The 22,166-nt window shown below is 40.8% G+C and overlaps 1 protein-coding gene across 6 annotated transcripts in view; it reads left to right on the top strand.

The window, feature by feature from the left end:
- Positions 1-22,166, top strand: part of TRPM3 (transient receptor potential cation channel subfamily M member 3) — a gene marked incomplete at its 5' end in the record, with an annotated part of 816,760 nt that overhangs the window by 614,619 nt on the left and 179,975 nt on the right. For all 6 annotated transcript variants that reach the window (XM_082615532.1, XM_082615530.1, XM_082615528.1 and 3 more), the window contains one exon: positions 21,612-21,786. In XM_082615532.1, coding sequence (XP_082471658.1) covers positions 21,612-21,786 — 175 coding nt within the window. The remainder of the gene's footprint in view (positions 1-21,611; positions 21,787-22,166) is intronic.

Raw genomic sequence — 22,166 nt, 5'->3', positions numbered from 1 at the left:
GATACAAACCTAGGCTGATAAGATTCCAAAACCCTTGCTCTTTTCACCCCACATAAGGAAGCATTCATTATTTCATTCAAAAAGACACTCTGCTAAAATTTTGTTACCTTGGAGGGTTTGGGGGTCATTATTTCATTCAACAACTATTTGAACACAAACTCTGTGTCAGACATGGGTTGAATATTGGTTCAGCTGGGAATAATCATCAGCAGAACTTTGGGTGGAGGACAGTGGTTAGTGGCAAATGGTAGAGGAATTCACAGGAACGAGATGAGGAGGAAGTAGGACAGGGTGGTGGCATGGGCGGTAGGGGTGAAGACAAACAGAGGAGCTCCTGATCGTGTGCCCATGGCTACAGTCTTTCTTCATGTGACTCGTGGACTTCCCTTTGTCATCCTATGCCTGAGAATATATGAAGGAGGCTGGGAAGGCAAAGGGACGTTCAATTGTCATCACTGGCATCTTTTTGATCATTGCACCATCATCCAGTGCATTGGGGTAACCATGACATGAAGTTTTCCATCATTGAGCTCATAACTGTTCCATGAGATAAATAACAACTCTGTAAGTTAAAGGTCCTAGCAGAACTTCATCCAGGGAGCCCTGGAAGTAAGAAACAGTGAATTTATATTCTCAGAGACTGACAGCCCTGGATTCAAATCAAGTGACCTGAAAAGGATGTTAAACTTCCTCTGGGCAGGTTACATGTATATCAGGAACATCTCGTTGTCTTCTTTGGATGCTGTAACATGTTCAGCCTAATCATTCAGACTTTTTACTACTGGTAGAATCAACCAATCAAGTAGAAGACCATCCAAAATACAAATACCAAATTCATGATCAGTTAACTTTGGACTGTGATAACTTGCCATTTTCCAGATGCTCTCAAGTGAATGTGTTGTTTGAAGTTTTCTCTGCCTTTTAAAGAATTTTCCCTTCAAAGGATAGGTTGTGTGAAGAAGACAGTTACAGTTTAAACATCTGCCCTCTCTTCATTTTATAAAGTGGCTTGACAGAAGTTGGCTGTGACACTGAACTGTTTGCCACGCTTGTTAATGAAAAGTCACCTTGTCAATCAAGAAAATAACGGAGTCAAAAGAATGATATTGAAGGAGTAGAACAAATTTTATTGAAACCTGTTTCTTGGTATTTGCCTGTCTTGTTTATCTGACTTATTTTCCAATTCAAGCTAGGAGCTCTCTCTTTTTTAGGAAGGAACCCCATTCCACATTGGAACTCTCTGTTCAGGGACTGGGACAGTTCCTGTAAACAAATGAGTCTGAAACAGGTAACTGTCCACCATTCTGATAAGACTTAGGTTCTTTTACACGTAGGGAAGAATGCTGAGATCTTTCAGATTAGAAAGATTTGGGTTGCAAATGTTTGACTGGCATTTTGGTCTCAGTTGCTGGTCAGAACTAATAGGTTCTTCTGATGGCAACTTTCTTGGTGGGACTCAGACTCTTCCTTGTTTCACTAACTGGAAGACCTTCCATATCCTCTCATTTGTTGTTTTTCTAGCTTTCCTCTCCTTCCTAATGCCTGTGGACCTTATGTCCCACCCATTCCAAGCTACTTGCAGTTTCTCTTAAAGGACATGCCCTGTTCGATGTGTTTTTGTCCCATTTTGACATTTGCTGAAATTCCAGCCTCTCCCAACTCTACTTATTGGCAAAAACCTACACTCTTAAGTCTCAGCTTGAAAATCTTCTTTTTTCTGAAATACTATCAGAAACCATAGACACACACACACGCGCGCGCGCGCGTGTGATCCTCTTAGGCTCAGTTATTCACCACATAACCCCCGTTCCCACAGCACTCTGTATAAACCTGTGTTGTAGCATTGCCTCTTTGGTAGAGTGGTTGTCTGCCTGCGCCTCCTCCCCATCACCTGTAGATTGTGAGCTCCATGTGAGCAGAGCCTGAGTCATACTCACTTTTGTCATCCTGCAAATCTAGCACAGCACCTGGCACATGCAGGTAGGTAGGTGCTCAATAAATTTTTATTGTAAACATCAATATTTGGTTTTCTGGCCTTATTTTTAACTCTCGTTTCCAACCTGATGTAAAAATGTAATAGAAGAGTTTAGAAACTAAAAGCTATATAGAAAGGACACATAATAAAACAATAATACATAGATTCAGGGAGGATAAATAAATAGGAACGTGTACAGGCAAAGACCGTCAGGCATACTTCCAACTGTCATGGGCATAAAAACGTTTATTCTGGAAATTTGACTGCATTTCTGTTGACTTGTGCTTGTTGTCAAATCATTTCTATCTTGTGGATTTAGAGAGTCTAGGATATATATTTTTGTAGCAGCCAATGCCATCATGGCTTCATTATTTCCATTTACACAGAAAAAGAAATAAGTATTGATTTTTCTGCACTTATCTAAAGTGATAATTGCCCGTGGCTGCTTTTCAGTCTAGATTAGGATCAACCATTCAGTAGAAATGCATAGCTAACTTTAGAAAGTTAGACAAACATAAAATAGATGGGAAAACTTGTGCTGACTGAGTACTTTTCTGCTATAATCAACAATTTTACAGTAGGTTATATTTGGAGACGATAAGGTATCTCATTCTCTAGGGATCTTTTAAAATAGCGGGCTGAGATTTTAATTCACTGGAGATGGGTCAGGCCAGGGCAATTGTCATAGGGCCCTTCAAAGCCCCTTCCCAGGATTTAAAATAATTTGCCCATCCTTTGAAAATACTGTTTGGATCATTTCAAGCCATTTAAACTACTAGATGTAAGCCTATATTTCATATATGCTAGGAAAATGACTAGAAGTTTTTCTCCCAAAATGTCAGTAATAAAGTTGTCATAAGTTTTAACAGAATAAAAATCTTTTAACTTGAACCCTCAGCTTAAGATCATTAAGCCCTGAGAAATAGGAGAAAAATAGAGATGTTATGCCCTAATACTGGCCAAATAAGCATGCAGGGTTTTTTTTTGTTTGTTTTTGTTTTTGTTTTTGTTTTTTTTGGCATCCATCACTGAAGCAACAAGCGCTCTTACCCTTACTGAACAGGCTGTCCCTGTTCTGCAAGGAGGCCAGATTTCACAAGCCTCGCAGAGTCCCCACATGCTGCAACCCTGCAGGCAAACACTCAAGTCCTAAATCCCAGGCAGAGGAATCAACAGTTCTTGTTGGCTAACGAGCCTTGACGTCTCTGGGTCCACGTGGGGTTTTGTGGGCAATTCCTGGCGGAACGAGGCAGGGTGGAAAAACAGGTGCACCTTTGCTAAAACAGAGGAATGAGGATTGAAGAGTCAGCTTTTCTGGTCATCGGAAAGATCTGAGCTGAACCCTTCCTCATTAGCAGCATTTCGTCCACCCAAAGGGAGAACACAGGAAGTGCATACTGACTCTGGTTCACATCAGAATTTATTATGAAATCATGGTGGAGTTTGGGGAGAAGTGAAAAGTTCATTACACCTTGTATTTCCATTTTTCTATCCTGTTTTCTTGGTTTGCGTGGGACAGGGTTTGTTTTGTTCCATTGATTTATTTATTTCCATTATTCGAGTAATAAGAACCGTTGTTATGAGTATGAATTACTGTTCATAAACTTAGGTATGTAGGAAATGTCACATAATAACAGTTTTCCTTAATTCAAATAAATCCAATTCCAAGCCCCCTTTCCATCTAGTTTTGGTAAATTCAATCTTTATCTATTAGGTCTCTCTCTCTCTCTCTCTCTCTCTCTCTCTTTCTCTTTCTCTTTCTCCCTTCCTCCCCCCCCTCCTTCCCTCTCCCTCCCTCTCTCTTTCATTCTTCTTCTCTCCCTCTTCCTCTCCTCTCTCCCCATATTCCTCTCTCCTCTACCCTTGTCCTCTCCCCTCCTCCCTCCTTCACTCCCTCCCTCCCCCCTCTCTTCCCCTCTCTCTCTCTCTCTCTCTCCACCCCCTTCCTCTCCTCTCCTGCCACCTCTCTCCCTCTTTCCTCTCCTCTCTTCTCTCCCCTCCCCACTGTCCTCTCTCTCTCCCTACCCACCTCTCTCATGCTTATGGTGTACCTGGAAAATTGAATAAGAGCCTTTTAACCTCCCTCAGCCAAGGTGACCACTGATAAAAAAAAACTGCCCAAGCCTGCTTGTTCCCTCCAGGGTGGAAGGCTCTGGTGCTGCCTGGCCGAGTAAAGCCAACGGTATCTTTGCTGCAGCTGGCATCCCTGTGCCCAGGGCTCTGCAGCCCCGACTCAGCACCCCAAAGTGCACTTCACAGCAGCCCCCTCAGACCAGATGCCTGTGCTAATCCCACCCTTAAAGAGTTTACATTTGAGTGGAAGGAGACAGAGAACAAACAAGTGAAATACATAGTGTATTGCATAGTGATAAGTGCTGGGGAGAGAGAAAAAGCAAAGAAGGCAGAAAGGCAAGCAGGGAAGGGGCTGCAATTTTCAGTAGAGTAGGGGGAGGACTCCCTGAAAAGGGGACATCTGAGTAAAGACTTGGAGGAAATGAGGGAGCAAGTTGTGTGATGTTTTGGAGACCATTTCCAGCAGAGGAAACAACATTAAAAAGGCACTGAGGTGGGAATGTGGGCAGCATGTTTGAGGAGCATCAGGAAGCCTGTGTGACCACGTGGGAGGAAGAGTAGGAGAGGAGTGGGGAGGAGGCCAAAGAGGAAACAAGGGCCAGGGCCAGGGAGGACTGTAAGACCTCTGACTTTCACGTTCACTCTGTGGGATATGGGAGCTTGTGGAGTTTTGAGCAAAGGAATGAGTGGTCTTGTATGTTTCAATAGACTCGCTGTACCTGCTGAGTTGAGAGTCGTCCAAACTGGGAGCAGGAATGAAAACAGAGATGCCAGTCAAGAGAAAATGGCACCAATCCAGGCAAAAGCTGATGGTGACTAGACTAGGGGTGGTAGCAGTTGAGGAGGTGAGAAGTAGTCATATGTGAACTATGATATGAAGGTAGCCCAGGCAAGATTTACCATCAAATTGGATATGGGGTATGGTTCCAGATTTTGGAGGCTGATCAGTAGAAGAATGGAGTTTCCATTTTCCAGTCTGGAGAAGACTGTGGGGATGGGGATGGCAGGGATGAGACCATATCAGGAGCTTAGCTTCGGACATGTCAGATTTGAGAGGCCTCATAGCATGTGTGGAGATGTCAAGAGGGGCACGGTTATGTGAGACTGAAGTTCAGTGGAGATATTTGGCCTCGAATTATAAATACGGAAGATGTCTGTGTGTCGACAGTATATGAAACCATGTGAGTGGATTAGATCACCAAGGTAGCGTGTGAGGAGAGGACAGGACAGGAGAGGACCAAGAACTGAGCTTCAAAACAGTCCTTCTATCAGAGGAGAGACCAGCAAAGGAGATAAAGAAGGAGCAGCTAGTGAAGTGAGAGGGAAACCAGAGGAGAATGCTCTCTGGAAGCCAAGCAAAGAACATATTTCCAAGAGGAAGGAATGGCCAACTGTGTCAAATGCTGTTGATGGGACAAGTAAGGAGAGACCCTGGAACTGACCATCAGGGATGTTGCGAGTCCTTTCTGCCTGTCCCAGGAGTTGGATAATTTCCTCTCCATCTCATCCGCTTCCACCTCTCCCCATCAAATACATTTGTCTTTGTCTTCCTCCTCTTCAGGGCCTCAGCGAGCTTAGTTCTTTAACAAAAACCATCATGAGAGCTTATCTTCAGGCCACCAGCGTAAACCTCCCATGAGAAAAGACAACCCAGTGGGCCCTTTTGGAAATAAGGAGAAGAAAAAACAAATTTAAAACGAAATATGAATTAACTGATAATCAATGATCCTGCTACACAGGAAGATATTACTGACTTTTAGGCAAAGTACCAAGTAGAGAGTAAATTAAATTTATGTAATTTCCAGCAGTGCAGCGAAACCCCTGTTGAATTAGGATGAAGTGGTGAGCCATTGGTTTTTAAATGGCTGTAGGGGTTAAATTGCAAGAAGAGTGCATATCTTCTAGTATGGTTAATAGTTGACCCATCACGTGCAGCTAAAACAGGTGTCAGGGCTTGGCTGACACAGGTTTCCAGCTTGGTTGGTTTCTCATTGACCATAGGCATACTTGGACTCAACATACTAACAGATGTTGCAATATGTGAATCATATTTATCACATTAGTTAGACTCAGAGGTTGGCAAATTATGGCCTGTGGGCCAAATCCAGTGCGTTATTCATCTTTGTAAATAAAGCTTTATTGGAATATAGCTGTTTCCACGCTCCATCTTCCATGCAATGTCTCTGTCTGCTTTCATGCTACAGTGGCAGAGTTGAGAACTTGCAGCAGAGATCACCTAGCCTGCAAAGCTGAAGATATTTACTATCTGGCCTCTTACAGAAAAAGTTTGCTGACTCCTAGTCAGACTTCAATAGACTATTAGAAATATAACAGGGACATTTCAGTCCTACTCCATGGGCTTTCATCTTAATTTATTCCAGGGGGCACGTCTTAGAGTTCACTTCTTTTCACAGGTGAAAAGTCTCCACTCCCTACAGCTTTATGCTAGGGCATTGGTTCTCAGAGTGTGGTCCGTGGACCAGCAAAAATAGCATCATCCGGGAACTTGTTAGAAATGCACATTCTCAAGTCCCATTCTAGACCTACTGATCAGAAGCTCTGAGGCTGGGGCCCAACAGTGTGTATTTTAGCTGATCCTCTAGGTGACTCTGGAGCATGCTAGGCTTCAGAGCCATCCTACTAGAGCACACACTGGTAAGAAGAGCTGAGAACTGGAAATGGGCATTTCCACACACCTCTTCTTGTGATAATTTTCAATGCACAAACTAGTTCTTTGCACATTAGAATCAGGATTTTAAGAGCAGTCCTTAGAGTGCCACACTCTTCTATGTAACATTAGGATAACCCATTTACTAGAATGATAGTATTAGCACTGATTATTGATGTCAAGTGACTCTTGGTGGCAGCAGTAGGAATAACTCAAGTGGCTGTTTCACACCAACTCAACAGAGTAGGGTAATGAGGTTAACCACCCCCATGCCCCTGGGCCTTGATTGACTGTCTCTGATTCCTCCTCACAACACTCCAGTGTGCTTAAGTGATAGAATGTAATGAGACATTTATTTATAAGAGAGAAAAGTAGAAGTTATTTATATCCAACTCCATCAAGGATATGCTGGAACACGAGAAAAACTTTAAATTGATCTTTTCCCCCTACAGGATTTATGCAGGTGCTGTTGTATTGTTGTTGCTATTTTCCTTTGCTTAATGATCTAATCCTTCCCTGGTGCTTCATCCCTCTGTGTGGCTAGAGGAAGAAATATCTCTGATAACAAACAGCTGTGATTTATTTAGATGGAGCTAGAAACTGGATCTCAAGAATCAGGGAGGGGCAACAAGTGAGTCTTAGCCTTTTCAAGCCAGGAAGAGGTGAACAAAGGAACAGTGAACAGACTCAGGCCCCTTTCTAAATATACAGAATTGGCATCTATTTTTAAAAATCTGCTAGAAACAAGTTTGAGACCCTAGAGTGATCATATGTACAGGTTTGTCCAAAACTAAATAATTCTGGTTTATATTGATCCTTGTCATCCCAGAGTAATTATTAATGACCTCTTCACTTGCAAGAATGTCCTGGTTTTTGTATGATAAATCACCTGGTCACCCTAGTGAGAGACAGGCGAGTAGATTGCAGAGTGCAGGCTCTGAATTTCCTAATAGGTCTCTGAAACCCTGTTCAGATATGTGATTTACTCTCAGTGCCTCAATTTATTTAACTGTAAAATGGGGATGATAATACCTCTATCATAGGGTTGGTGAGCAGATTAAGTGAGCATATACAACTTGCCTGGCTGAGTGCCCAGCACCTGGTGGGTGCTTCGTAGCCGCTACTTTCCCTACAGGAATAGGAAACTGCCTTCAGTCAGTTGGCCGAGTGGACTTCACTACATGAAATCATTCACTGCAACCCAGGAATTCATAAGCCCCCTTGTTTGGGTTCCATTTTTAATAAGCTTTTTTAAAATCTGTGGCAATTGTTGTTTCCTTTTAAGGAGCTGTAAAGACATTAAGAAAAAATTGTCTTTCAGAAAAGGCCGTATTTGCATCTAAAAAATAAGATCACGTTAACAAACTTGAACCAGAGGTTCAGGTCTGTTAGATGCTGCTGCAAAATGAACACCAGCAACAGAAGTGACTGCATTGTAACTCATGGTGTTGGAGCTTGAGGAAGTCCAGTAAATTATAACTCACTCTTGACAGGACGAGATTCAAATTGACCGAGAGTTGAACACTAGAGTTAGGCAGATGGAGATCAAAATATCACTTCTATTAATGATGAAGTAGTTGAAGATAATGACTTATTGTGAGGGCCAAATGGGTTTGCCTGCTTACCTCAGCCCTCAGACAGCCAACCAGAGGAGAAATTTGGGTCTACAGAAACAGTTTTACTAATATCACTGACTGGCACTGGTCCATAGAGGAAGATGAGAAAAGATGCTAAATCCTCCTCACTGAGAGACTTTTAGTAGACTAGTCCTATCCAATCAAGAAACATGGACATTAGCCACCACCAACCAGGTTACTCAACTCTATATATAGAGACAAGAGAAGGACAAGGGGCTAGATGTGTCACATTAATGGAGCCCTCCACATGGAAACTTGACACCAGAGGAAAGAAGGTTTCCCATGACATTGTCATCATATTTCTCATTGAGGATTTAGTAACAGTGAAAATTTGATCAGATTGGACACATTATCTTTTGGAAAAGATGCCAGATAATCAAATAAAAATGTATCGCTTTTCCCAACTGCTGGGCAGAAATTGGATTAAATACCATTACTAGCTCCCAAATAATCAGCACCCTTCCTTTGTCTCATACATGATAATGGCAGTCAGTTATTTTAATAACTTCAATAACCTTTGTGGTGAATGAAGGTCACTCCTGGCCTACAGCAAGTTAGCTGCTAAAACATATCCATCACCTCAGAGAGAACAGAATTAGGTTTCTACTTCAGTCATGTAGTTCCCTGTTTATTTCAACTGGAGGAAATAATAGCTTTCACGGACATCCTTCCAGCAAGGGGAAGAGTGTAAACCTTTGTTCGCGTCTTTCTTCCCAGTGTCCAGGACACGTTGTCACTGCAGCTGGGTCCAATTCTGAGAAATAATAAGGCTTCAATTTAAAAGTACAAGACAGCTGAACTGAAATTGGCTATTCAAGTTCCTAAGAATCTGGACTCTTGCAGACTTAATCCAGATGGACAAGGCAATGTGTGAGCACCCACCCAGGTCATTCAGCGTGTTCTTTTCTTGGTCTCTGACCACCACTAAGACCAGTAGTGAAGGCCTGTAAAAGGACACCAGGGACCACTTAAATGGCTGTCATTTCCACTTTCAGTAGTTTGCATCAGTAGTATTGAGGTATGATACTTAGTCCCCTTACAACAACCCATCTATTCATGTTGTTTCAGCTGTGCTAGTCCCAAGGTATAGACCCTAGGCATTGTACCTTCTAATTTTACTTCACAAGCATTTATTTGAACTACCTTCTAAGTATGAGGCACTATGGAAACCAGAATGTTGTCTAAGAGGGGTGTGGGTGTTTCTGTCCCAAAGAGTTTACAATATAGTGGATGAAACTTTCATTAAAGCAAGGCAGAATTTAAAAACTGCCAAAGGATATGTAGAAAAATAAGTAAACAAATAATGGGACTACAAAGGAATGAATAATTAATACTGCCTGAGGGAGTTAGGAAGGGCCTCAGGAATTAGTAACATTTGAACTGGACTTTGCAGATTGAGTTAGGGTTTCTGAGGGGCTGCAATAAATAGCACCTCTTTTCCTCTTCCAAGTTCTAAACACTTCGAGAAATGAAAGAAGTAGTTCATGGGACTCAGAATATCATTTTTAGTTGGGGGACAAGTTAGCAGACATGGCTTTTAGACTGTTGACCAAGTGGGATTATTGACTCCCCAGAATTAGGCAGAATTCCACAGTAAGCCTTCATTCCCTACCCCACCGCATACACCCACAGGGATAGGGCCCTGGAGGAGTTGGGAGATGTCAGGCTTCCTGCAGGCAGGAAGATGCCAAGAGAAAGAAGAGCGAGACTGAGTGGGCAAATCAGTTATTCTTCTCAAATCTACCAAGGAGTAAAAGCATAGAAAACCCAAGGATCTGCTTAGGAAAAATTCCTCCTCATGAAACCAAGAGTAGGGAAAGATACTCCTCTCTGAAAATTAGGATGGCTAAAGGGAAATTTAAAAATAGTCCTAGATGGAGGATAAGGAAGATAGTCTGGATGAGACTAGAATCAGAATGAACAGAAAGTTCTGGCGAGAGAGATGAGGCTGTGAGTAAAGGTTAGGTCCAGAATATAGGGAGCCTTGTCTGTCATGCAAAATTATTTGGGCTTTTATCTATAAGCAATGGGAACCCACTAAATATTGTTACAGAGAAGACTGTATTTACAGATGATAACTAGCAGTTATATGATGATTGTTGTAGAGGCAGAGAAATCAGTTAGGAAGCAATCTCAGTAGTCCACAGGAAAACCAGTGAGCGTAGAAACTGGGCATTTGGCATCATTCCTGATTTCAGGAGAATTTAAATCAGATCTAAGTGCCCTGGATCTCAGGTCAGTTGATTAAGGGAAAATTGCTTACGTCATAAAACATTTGAAAATTTCTATAGAAATAATTACATTGTCATATAACCTATGAGCAATCAGGATATACTTGAGGTGATTCAGTATCCTGCCTTCCTTCTGTACCCCAGATTTTAGTGAACAACTACTACATGTAGAACACTCTATGATATGCTGGGAATACAAAGATAAACCTACCTACAGAGAAAAGAGATGTCCAAACATGTAATTTAATGAGAGAAAACTTCAAGAGATATGTAAGGTACTATGAGAATTTTTTCCTTGATATCATAGTAGTTGATTGACAAATTTATAAAGTATATTCATTGGCATGGGCTTTTAAGAAAAGTAAATGCTATAAGAACACAAAAGTGGGAATAGTTAATTCTGCCTGGTGGGGGTGAAAGGGAGGGGCCTAAGGAAGACTTGTCTTTGAGCCTGGGAACTGCAGGATGCATATAAGTTCTCCAGAAAGAGTAAGTCAAAAAGAACATGCCTTAAAGAGAGAATAGAACTTTTCACATTTGGTGCAGGGAGAAGTAATAGCAGTCTCCTTCAAATGACGCAGAGATTTTTTTAAAAAATTATTTTGGAAGGGCAAATTAATATACAATTTTGCCATTACCAGCAACATTTCCCTCTCTCTTACCATTTACCTCTCCTACCCAGCCATGCCCTGCACTGTGGACTGGGTCTTTCCAAATCATAATTCCCCTGGCTGCTCTGCTGCTTACTAATTCTGCCAAGAAGCCAAATGATCTTGTATGAGCTGTGGACCTAGATCCTGGCACATTTATAGGGGAGTGTGGGCAAGGAATTATAAAGTAAAATGAGTTAGAATCACTTTGATTACCTTACATTTGAGAAGGCAAGGATGCCTTTTGATGTGGGTTTTGAACAGAGCAGAAACTAAGAAGACTGTAGCTTTGTTTGAGCGAGTTTTCTTGTAGACTTAGATCAATTACATTAAAACGTTCAGCCTGCAAACAATGGCCCCAAAGAAAAAAACGCTGGCTCTTTCCTTTTATGAGAGTAATACTTGCCTTACAGCCCATGGAATTGTCCATTCCCTTTCTTGAAACGATTCACCTGGAATGTTGCTTGGATGTCCTGGAAACGTACAGACGTTAATAGCAGAACATTTTAATCAGAGCTGTCTGGCCACGAGGGAATAACTGTTTTCCATTGATTAAGTCAAAAGCTAAGTTTGTTTACTAGCATGTAATATACTTGGAGTCAACTTATGAGTTTTGTTATTTGGCATTTACATCTTTGTCCAGCCCACAGAATTCAAAAGACTTAAGCTGATTGAAGCACTGAGGAGAGGCCCCTTGGTAGAAGACATCTGGGGAGTGACAAAAAGTTTACCTACCCCAAAGCAGAAAGTTTTAGTGTTTTGGATAGGAGATAAAGGAATTTGCCTTCCTAAGCATATTACTGGTCTGCATGAGAGAATATTCAAACTTTGGAAAAGTGTGTTTCAAATTATTTATTTGTCGGAGCATACTTTTGGTTTAAATCCATAAAATGCATTTGTCGTCATGAATCATTTATACAGTTAAAATAGAAACCTTTTACAAACCTAATAAATATATATAAGAATCTTTATATTTGTTTAACCATATAGTTCTCAGTAAGTGCCAGACTCTGTTCTAAGTACTTGACAAATAACTCATTACTCAAAACAGTGCTGTGAATTGTGTGCCAACTCTGTGTATTAGACACTGTGTAGAATTCTAAAATATATTGTTGGTTTATCAATTCATATCAAGATGTATTTATGCCTTTCTAGGATGTGCATAGTTCCAGCTACCATGTTAGTAGTACAAGGTCTAGACATGCTGTCAAAGTTTACAGTAGCAAGGAGGTAAAGTAGACTAGAGTGACCCATGCTGAGTTAGAAAGTGGGGGTCAACAGGAAGCAGCAGATAAATGAAGGTAGAGGCAGTCATGGAACTGGGAATCAGAGTCAGAGATCAGGACAGGACAGGTTCAGCCCAGTTCCAGCCAGGCAGCCCATGATCTAAAGAAAAGAGTCATCATCTGAGTGAGACAGGTCCAGGCTTCCAGAGTATAGGGCAGAGATGGTCGTGGTGTTGCATGAAGAAGTGCTTCCAGAAAAGTCCACTGAAATCAAGGCAAAACCCCAGTCTTGGGGTCCACATTGCCAGGGAGGGAGCAAGCAAATGTCCCAGCCTGGCCGGCTTGTAGAAGAGGGTGCCACTCTCCAGGAGCCAAGGGTATTCAGAGAGGACGGATTGCTCTCTCTGCTCTTGGGCTTAGAGCTCTCTGAAGACCATCTGAATCCCTTCCGCTGTCTGAGTGAAGCTCCTTGATCGACCCCATGAGTGAGTCCTCTTCTCTTTGAGAGAAGCAGAGCGGCTCACCATGACTGGTAACCAGGTTTCCCACATGAGCATCAGTTAAGCTCCAAAATGAAGGCCTGCCTGACACTGTGTAGATGGTAGGCTTACACCCAGTTTAGAACTGAATATTGCCTCTTAAAGCCCTACCTCAGGGCTTCCCTGGTGGTGCAGTGGTTAAGAATCCGCCTGCCAATGCAGGGGACACGGGTTCGACTCCCGGTCCCAGAAGATCCCACATGCTGCGGAGCAACTAAGCCCATGCACCACAACTACTGAGCCTGCACTCCAGAGCCCGTGCTCTGCAACAAGAGAAGCCACCACAATGAGAAGCCCGTGCACTGCAACGAAGAGTAGCCCCCGCTCACCTCAACTAGAGAAAAGCCCACGCACAGCAACAAAGACCTAGTGCAGCCAAAAATAAAACAAATAAAATAAATTTAAAAAAAGAAAAGCCCTACCTCAAAAAAAAAAAAAAAATCTCTGCTCTCCTCCATTTTTCTCTTACAAAGAGCCCTCAAATACTGTCTCCCTGTGAGGGTCCTCAGACTGAGAAAAGAGCATCTGAGGACTTGCCATGTTGTTAAGGACAGGCGAAGACTTCCTTAGAGTCAGCAGAGGTGAGGCTGGGGAGGGGAATGTTTGGTGGCAATAAAGAGAAACTCACTCAAAATATATAAAGGAGTATTTTTGATAAAGAGAAATGTGTTTAGAGGAAGGTTTGCAAACTATGGCCCACCCTGTTTTCATGTGGCTCATGGGCTAAGAATGTTTTTTTCATTTTTAAATGTTTGAAAATAAAAGAATAGTTTTGTGACATATGAAAACTACATCAAATTAAAATTTCAGCCTCCATCTGAAAATTCCATTTTTCTCGTTAGTAGACCTGTAGTACCAAAAAAAAATGTATTCAATTGTGTTTTGCAATTCATCTATAAACATTCTGTATAATTTGTTTTCTCTCTTGCTATATAAGTACCTGCATGATGTCCTCTATTTTGCCCATTGTCCTACAAAGCCCAAAATATTTACTGTATAGCCCCTTACAGAAAAAATTTACTACCTTTGATCTATAGGGGACTCTGTACAAACTACAGCCAAGTGACTGTATCTTGAACTGAAAAGTCACTAATAATCCAGGCAATAAATCCCTCTCTCCCTCTCCCTCTCTCTCTCCTCTCTCTCCCTCCCTCTCTCTCTCCCACTCTCGCTCTCTCTCACCCCCAAACACACACACTCTTTCCCTCCCTCTCACTCAGGCCACGTGATCTCTCCTCTGTGATGCACTCAGTTCCCTTCTTTTCTTCCTGCACACAGACTTCTTTGCTTATTTATTCACCCTGACATGGTGCCATCAGAGCTATCACTAATAGAGGCTTTACTCCCCAAATACTCATGCCCTCCCAGTCCCTCCCAGTTACTCACCTCGGGTTCAAGGTCTCCATTCAAATTGCAGGAAGGCAAATCTGGCCCACTGCAGGTCTGGAATCTACCTCCATTCCAATCAGCTTTGAAAGATGCCAAGTAAGGCTGCTCTTCTGTGCTGCGGACAGTTCAGTTCTCTGATAGGTGAGTGTGGATAGAGAGGACATGATGGGAGTTGCCAGTACACATGCCACAGTGACCTCTTTGGTTGGCTTTCAAGATTTTTACATTCAATCCACTCATCCACTCCCCCAGTTCTGGCCTTTGGCCTTCAGTCGCTACATGGGAAAGCAAAGCAAGAAGGCAGTGTCCAAAATTATAGTCCTCTGGTGGGGCCTAGTACTGAATTCCTCAGAAAATGCCTGCAGCGTTGATAATGCGAAAAATAGATTGGTTCAACAACAGAAAAAAATGCATTGGAAACAAACAGAAAAAAAGGGGATTGGCTATATTAATTTAGTAGATTTAACATTCTTAGTCCCCAGGGTAAGAAATGCTATGCACCATCTGTTTTCGGTCTTTTATCATTGTCTCAGAGATGTGTTTCCATGAATTCAAACTCTATATCTTCAGCGTCTTGACAACCTCATATCTTCAGCCAAATTTACTGAGATTTTAACTGCCAAGATAAAATATACATGTATGTTTATTCTGGAATATTGGCACTAGCTTTAAATATGGAAAGATTGTGTATGGATGGGGTCTGTTAAGTTAAATATCGACAAGGGAGTTGCCATAGGGATTGGTGATGATAGGAAAAGACATTTAAGCAATTTGCATTATCTTTACCCCTGCCTAGTCCTCCAATGGGTTGGAAATTTATGCCTCAGGGAAAGACCCCAGCCCTCTTTCAAGGAATTTCTTCCCCACCAGAAAACCAAAAGTGTCTAAAAGTGAAGCATCTTGTTGCATGTGGTTTCCTTTTGACTGCTTAATAATTTGTGCAGTATTTTATATTTCCAAATGCTTTTCTAAGCATCCATTTAGGTGCAGAATTATAGTGGCAAAAAAAATGTAGTAAGGATATACATAATTGGTTTGAACTGGGATTGGCATTTACCAATTGAATACATCATCAGGATTTGCTAAAATGAATGGGTTTATTACCCATTTCCAAGTGGGATCAGGCACATTCCAGTAATAGTTCTGTTGTCTTGAATAGATAATGTATTCTGTCTCTAAAACATGAAGGCAATATCTAAAACATCTGCTTCCATTGAAGACTGAGGAGACATTCTAGTTAAAATGAGATGCATTTTTTTTTTCTTATGTCATTCCTAGATATTTTCTTGGGCTCACTCTGTTCCTTAGTAGCTCAAAGATTTCCAATCACGTTTCTTTTTGCCAAAAAAAAAGCATATTAAAATATTATCTTTCTATACAGTAATATTCTACAGTTGTACCTGAATATTCACGTTCTGGGAATCTTCCTAATTATAAGAAGCACCTTAAACTTAATAAATAAGAATAGTATCGAGTGTTGTCAGTTAAACACAGCTGATTACCAGCTTTATTTAATTTTCGTAAATCCATCCCACAATTTGCAGACCATAGAAGAGATTCATTAAGGGGAGCAAGAACCTAATTCTAAAACTATTTGTGAAAAGCCGTGGTATTATGCAAACTTCCGCCACTATTTCTCAAGTAGAGAGTAAACTGGTGCCCATTAAAATGAAGCAGATAGCTTGACTGCTTCTCCTCCCATCACTACAGTAATTGTTAATGCCCCCCAGGTCTGTATAAAGTTCTGTTTGTAAAATACAAGATCTTAAGGGGTTAGTGAGTTTTTATGGCCCCATTCTAGTCCAGAAACAGGAGATGGTGACCAGTATATCTATTGGTCGAGTCAACCATTGAATCAAAGACCAGACTATACAAATGAGAAATGGGATAAAGGGGACATGTTCAGTGTTTTGTTTTGTTTTTTTTTTTTCGTTATGCGGGCCTCTCACTGCTGTGGCCTCTCCCGTTGCAGAGCACAGGCTCCGGACGCGCAGGCTCAGCAGCCATGGCTCACGGGCCCAGCCGCTCCGCGGTATGTGGGATCTTCCCAGACCGGGGCATGAACCCACGTCCCCTGCATCGGCAGGCAGACTCTCAACCACTGCACCACCAGGGAAGCCCAGTGCTTTTTAATAATATATGCATTTTAATAATATAAATTTAAAATTTTGCAACATAAAATATATTGACAAGTTCTCACTGTATGCACACTTTCAAAGCATATGCATTCTCCAAACAAACTTCTAAATCATCAAGAATCACATAATCCCAGAACTGGCAAGGCCAATGTGTTAACTGTGCTCATGTTATTGCTCAACAGCTTTAGCTGGTAAACAGAAATGCCTGCCCATCACTGCCAGACTCATTCTCAAAGTGATTAAGATCTTCAAGAAGTCATCGCTCACGTAGAGTTTGAAGCCTCCTTTCTAAATGACCTGTACTGTAATAATCACATGATCTGTGGCTTTGGTCATTAAGATTTAGCTAAATATCAATCTTCTATGCTCCATCTCCATGTAAATACAAACCGTTTTCCAACAGCAAAAATATTATTCCTTAGGCCCACTGGCATTTTAGATCATATATAATGATGTTGACAGTAAACCAAAGGATTAATTTGGTTTGATCAAAATTCTATTTATCCAAGCATTTCACTACAATACACCAAATATTTTTACAAGTGGCTGAACTGATCGTACATTATAGTCTCACGTCGGCAGAAAGAGAAGAAAAAGGTCTTTCAGAATTTTAAGACATTCTTCTCTCCCTACCACCTCCTTCTTTACACCACCCAACCCAATCTTTGTTTACGCCAATTTTGACAACATTTGAATTATTGGAAGCCCAGGCTTAACTGCATAGTGGTCATAACAAAATGGGACAAACGTCTAAGAGGTTATCTTCTGCAAAGAAACGTTAACTGGGGTTCAATTTATAATTTGAAAGCACGAGGTCAACCTAGAATCCTCTAGAATGTAGTTGCTAAGTCCATTACTCAAGCTCACATTTTTGTAGGCTATAATGCTTCCAGTTCCAAAATTACAGAAACTAAAAAGTGTGGCAAACATCTTGCCTCTTCCTGAGTAAGCAACTCTGCGTTGCTCTAAAATTAAATTCTAATGGAAATCTCTAAGAAGTTTTTGGTTATAGTAGAAAATGAAAAATTATTGCAATCAACTAAGGAATTAGCCTACTTTCCCCAAAACCAAAAGAACAAGTATTGACCAAAAAGATCTCTGAGGGGCCTAGATAAAATGAGAACGTTTTGGTGATAATAGAAGTCATATTTTTTTAAAACTATAAATCTAAACTACTTTTTGTGAATGGTCAGTAGTTTCAGCTGAGCAAGGCTTACATTTGTGAGGCTCTTCAAAGGAATTTATGTTAATTTTTTTGTGGGCATAAAGAAAATGGTAGTGGTCCTTATGAATCCAGCTGGATCTGCAGTGAATTCCCAAAACGTTTTCTTTATTTCACTAATAAAGAATATACCGTTCTTGTTTTTTAAAATGCTTTTTCTGTACTAATGATGTCATATGCTACAGATTTGTAAATTTGTGGTTTTCTCTAGAGACTTTTTTTTAATATCCTACGTCTAAAATGTAATTTAGAAAAGAAAATGTGAACAGAAGAAATAAAGAAAAACAAGGAAGAGAGAAAGGAGTGAAGGATGGGAGGAGAAATAACCTATAGACAGTGCTTCACCTTGGAAACTTTGGCCAGTCACTGTAACCGGGTAGTAATAATGTGATATAATTTCCCTGGACATAGAGTTTTGTTTGAAAACCCATTCTAGAACCTGTCTCAGAGGCCTCAGTGGGCTTCATAAAAGAACATAAACTGATGCTCTTTGCATATATAGTGGTCCCTCAGTATCCTTGGGGGACTGGTTCCAGCCCTACCCCCACAGATACCAAAATTGCGGATGCTCAAGTCCCTTCTATAAAGTGGTGCAGTATTTGCATTGTAGCCTACACACATCCTCCTGTATACTTTAAATCTTCTCTAGATTACTTATAATACTTAATACAACATAAATGCTATGTAAATAGTTGCCAGTGCCCGACAAATTCAAGTTTTGCTTTTTGGATCTTTCTGGAATTTTTTTCAAATATTTTCGCTTCACAGCTGGTTGAATTTGTGGATGTGGAACCCACAGATACAGAGGACCAGCTGTATATCAATGTTCTTAATTTAGGGTGGGGCTTTGTAAGGGTCCATTAGCAAGATTTTTATGAATAGGCTTCAGGGATCCATGAACTTTTGAAATGCATAGAAACATTTTTGTGACTGTCCTTATGAGCATTTTTTTTTCTGGGAAGAGGATCATTAGCTTTCATCAGATTCACAAAACTTTTCAAAGATTCTTGTCTCCAAAAAATAGGCTAAGAACCATTGCTTTAGGTCATTACCAATTATTTGATATCATTTTCTTTTCTCAGAAGAAAAGGTAATATGTGTGACGTGTGTGTGTGTGTGTGTGTGTGTGTTGACAAAAAGGCTTAATGTTACCATATATCCATATATTGGCAAGTTTAATTTACACAAAGCATATTTTTAGGCACGGCCTGATTCTCTACCACCTATAACTAAGAAAATCAAAAATGCTTTTGTTTTAGGCTATAAGCGTTTTTCATTGTCTATAGAACAAATTTCCATGTATTATCACTAAAGGAAATGGGAGAGAATTTGGAGGCATAGATATATTGGATATATTCAGTTTATGAAAAAATAGATGATATTTTGATACTTTACTCCATCCAATTTTTAGCCCTGGAATATATATCTGAATTAATGTAGTTCTTTCCATCATTTCAGTTAATTACAGCTTCATTCCAAATGTAGGAAATCTGACCATCTAAATGCTTCTGTATTTCTAGAGGTTATAACAATTTGATTTATTGACAAATATAACTGACAGCTTATTGCTCTCAAATCTTACTATGAAAATTGATCCTTTGCACCTGTGTTTCCTCTCAAAGAGAGGAGAGTTTTCCAGCCATCTTGCCTATTGTCTGGTAGACTCTGGATCACTGGAACATTCTAGAAGATCCATTCTATGACTTCTTCCTTCATGAGTAGGTCACAGTTGGTCTGTGAGTAGGAGTAAAGATCCACTGATAGAATCAGTGCTCAAGAATCAGAATTTGGCCAAGGCCTCTCTTAGAAGATCCTAGAAATAGTCTAAATGATATCATTTGGTATAAAACAGTAGGTATAGCATATTGTCCCTTGACGTGAAATAATATGAGAACATGTGCTAAAGAAAAGCAAAGGGAAAAACTAAACAGCATAGTATTTTGGAAATACCTTATAAAATCACTTTAAACATTTAAGTTTATGTTTAAATTTTAAACATAAAATACTTTATAAAATAACTTTCAATGTGCCTTGGAAAAGCGTCTCTTTTCCTAGGCACATTAGAACGTAAATCCATATAGGGGTGGGTATTTTTTATGTCAGAAAATTCTCCTCCGAAAGAAGTGTGCTGTATTAACATTTCAAGTTAGCCCTTAATCTTTAACGTGCCTTTCAACAGGAACTTACTTAATCCTCATAAACAATAGCAGTGGGAAAGTGTCTCCTTCATAGACACCCCAACAGAGCTTTAAAGTGGCCTTTTGTCTGAGTCATTAGAGCTTCTGGGTCAAAGGAGAACAGCATGACCTTTTACTTCCCTCTCCTTGGATTTAAAGGAGTAATTCTCAAAAACTCCCCGTTCTCAGAAAACTCTGATGGGGCTACAGGTCATCTCTCTCTCCCAATTCCTTCTGGGGAACAAAAAAAACTTGGCTTCTTGCCTTAATCAACAATTGTTATTTTCTTACATTTTTTAAATGTAGATTTAAAACAACACTCTTTTTTTGTGTAACTGGCATTTTGGACCATTCTTTACAGATGAAAATCAAACCATGAAAAACACTGACTTATAAGAGATAAGGCCCTAGGAGACTGATGTACTTATACTTTAGAAGTAAAACAGGTCACACAAGTCTAATAAAATCTCTTACTAATGGAGCAAGAAATCAAACACCAAACTGTTATTTCTCATAGGGAAGCAGTTTCTAGATAAAAGATAAAACCATAACAGAAGGGGGAAGAGGAAGGAAGAACTGAGGTGATTAAGGGCTTTTTTCAGTTCATATTTACAGAAGTGGTACAGAATCTTGACTCTATTTTTTAAGATAACTGCTTTGTGTACCTTATAAAACCCTTTCATTTTTATGGCACTGCCCAATTTCCTAACTATTCTGAGAAGATAGAGTGAGAAAATACAATGTGGTACCAAATTGAGCAAAAAATCTTATTCAGTGAACGATGATACTTGAGATGTCACTTGAAAACTAATTTAATTTCTTTCTCATGTCTCTCATGGACATTTGTTTTTAATACTTCTCTTTACTCTGTTAGGTTGAACATACATAAGTGTTGATGTTAGGGCAGTTTTTACTTGAAAATAGCAATGTCTATGGCTCAGCATAAATAGCTGAAATCCCTTAATTCAACTGAATTCAGAAAATGTTTGCCCATCGTGTGCCTGGCACCTTCCTCAGTAGTGAAGGACACAATAATGGCAGAGGGCAGATGCCATATCTCCTGAGTAATTTATTATTAACTATTCTAGTGTTAAGAATCCATAATCAAGCTTATCACCTATGGTCAGAAATAGATAGACCCCTAATTTTGCCACTAGTTGATTCAACAAGTTAAAATATGCCCCCAGCTGATTTTGGTAGTCTTTAATAAAAAGAACCATTTAGGCATTTTGTTAGCACTGTGATGACTTCAGGGAGGTGGCATTTTTTTAACTTCCCATTTTTCATATAGGAAACTGACCCTTGAATCCATATGAGACTTGCTTAAGATCACATTTAGCTTCCAGTCTTTTGGCTGCTGGCCCAGCACTTCTTCTACTAACCAATTCCTTTCCCACCCTCCTCACTCTACGCCTCCCCTGTGAGGTATAGTCATCAGCGCTTTAAAACCCCAGCACCCTGGGAGTTGCGGGGAGGGGGCAGAGTTGAATGGACTCTCTAGTGGGAAAATTCTGCTAAAGGGTTTTCTGTACATTTTCGCTCCGTATGTTAGCCCTTCATATGTTGTTACCTCCCCCATGCTCAGTAATTTTAGTTTGTGCTTTTTGTTTCTCTTTTTGTTTCTTTGGTTTGCTGGCTTTGTGTTCTTTTCTCTTTTTTCCCTTTTCTTTTCCTTTTTTAATGCAGGAATCGGTCAAGGCGTTCCAGTGGTGGCACTCATTGTGGAAGGAGGACCCAATGTGATCTCAATTGTCTTGGAATACCTTCGAGATACCCCTCCCGTGCCAGTTGTTGTGTGTGATGGGAGTGGACGGGCATCCGACATCCTGGCATTTGGGCATAAATATTCAGAAGAAGGCGGGTAGGTAATTTCCAGGCCCCAGAGTTGACCTGTGAGTGCTAAGCTTGTGTTCCAAGCTTGGAAGAGAGGGTGTGAGTTGATTAATCATTTGGCATGGGAGGGAGGTGGGGAAGAGCAGGGAAACATATTCTACATGTCGTATGAAGTGGGCAATTCCATGACAGCTCTACTAGTCCACACTGATGATAAAGGGAACTAGGGCTGGGCTCCCCTGGTGGTGCAGTGGTTGAGAGTCCGCCTGCCAATGCAGGGGACACGGATTCGTGCCCCGGTCCGGGAAGATCCCACGTGCCGCGGAGTGGCTGGGCCCGTGAGCCATGGCCACTGAGCCTGCGCGTCCGGAGCCTGTGCTCCGCAACGGGAGAGGCCACAACAGTGAG

This window comes from Mesoplodon mirus, assembly GCF_964341445.2.
Source record: "Mesoplodon mirus genome assembly, chromosome: 1".
In the NCBI taxonomy this organism is placed as follows: Eukaryota; Metazoa; Chordata; class Mammalia; order Artiodactyla; family Ziphiidae; genus Mesoplodon; species Mesoplodon mirus.
The sequence above is the reverse complement of the archived record's forward strand: the minus strand, read 5'-3'. Positions and strand labels throughout refer to the sequence as shown.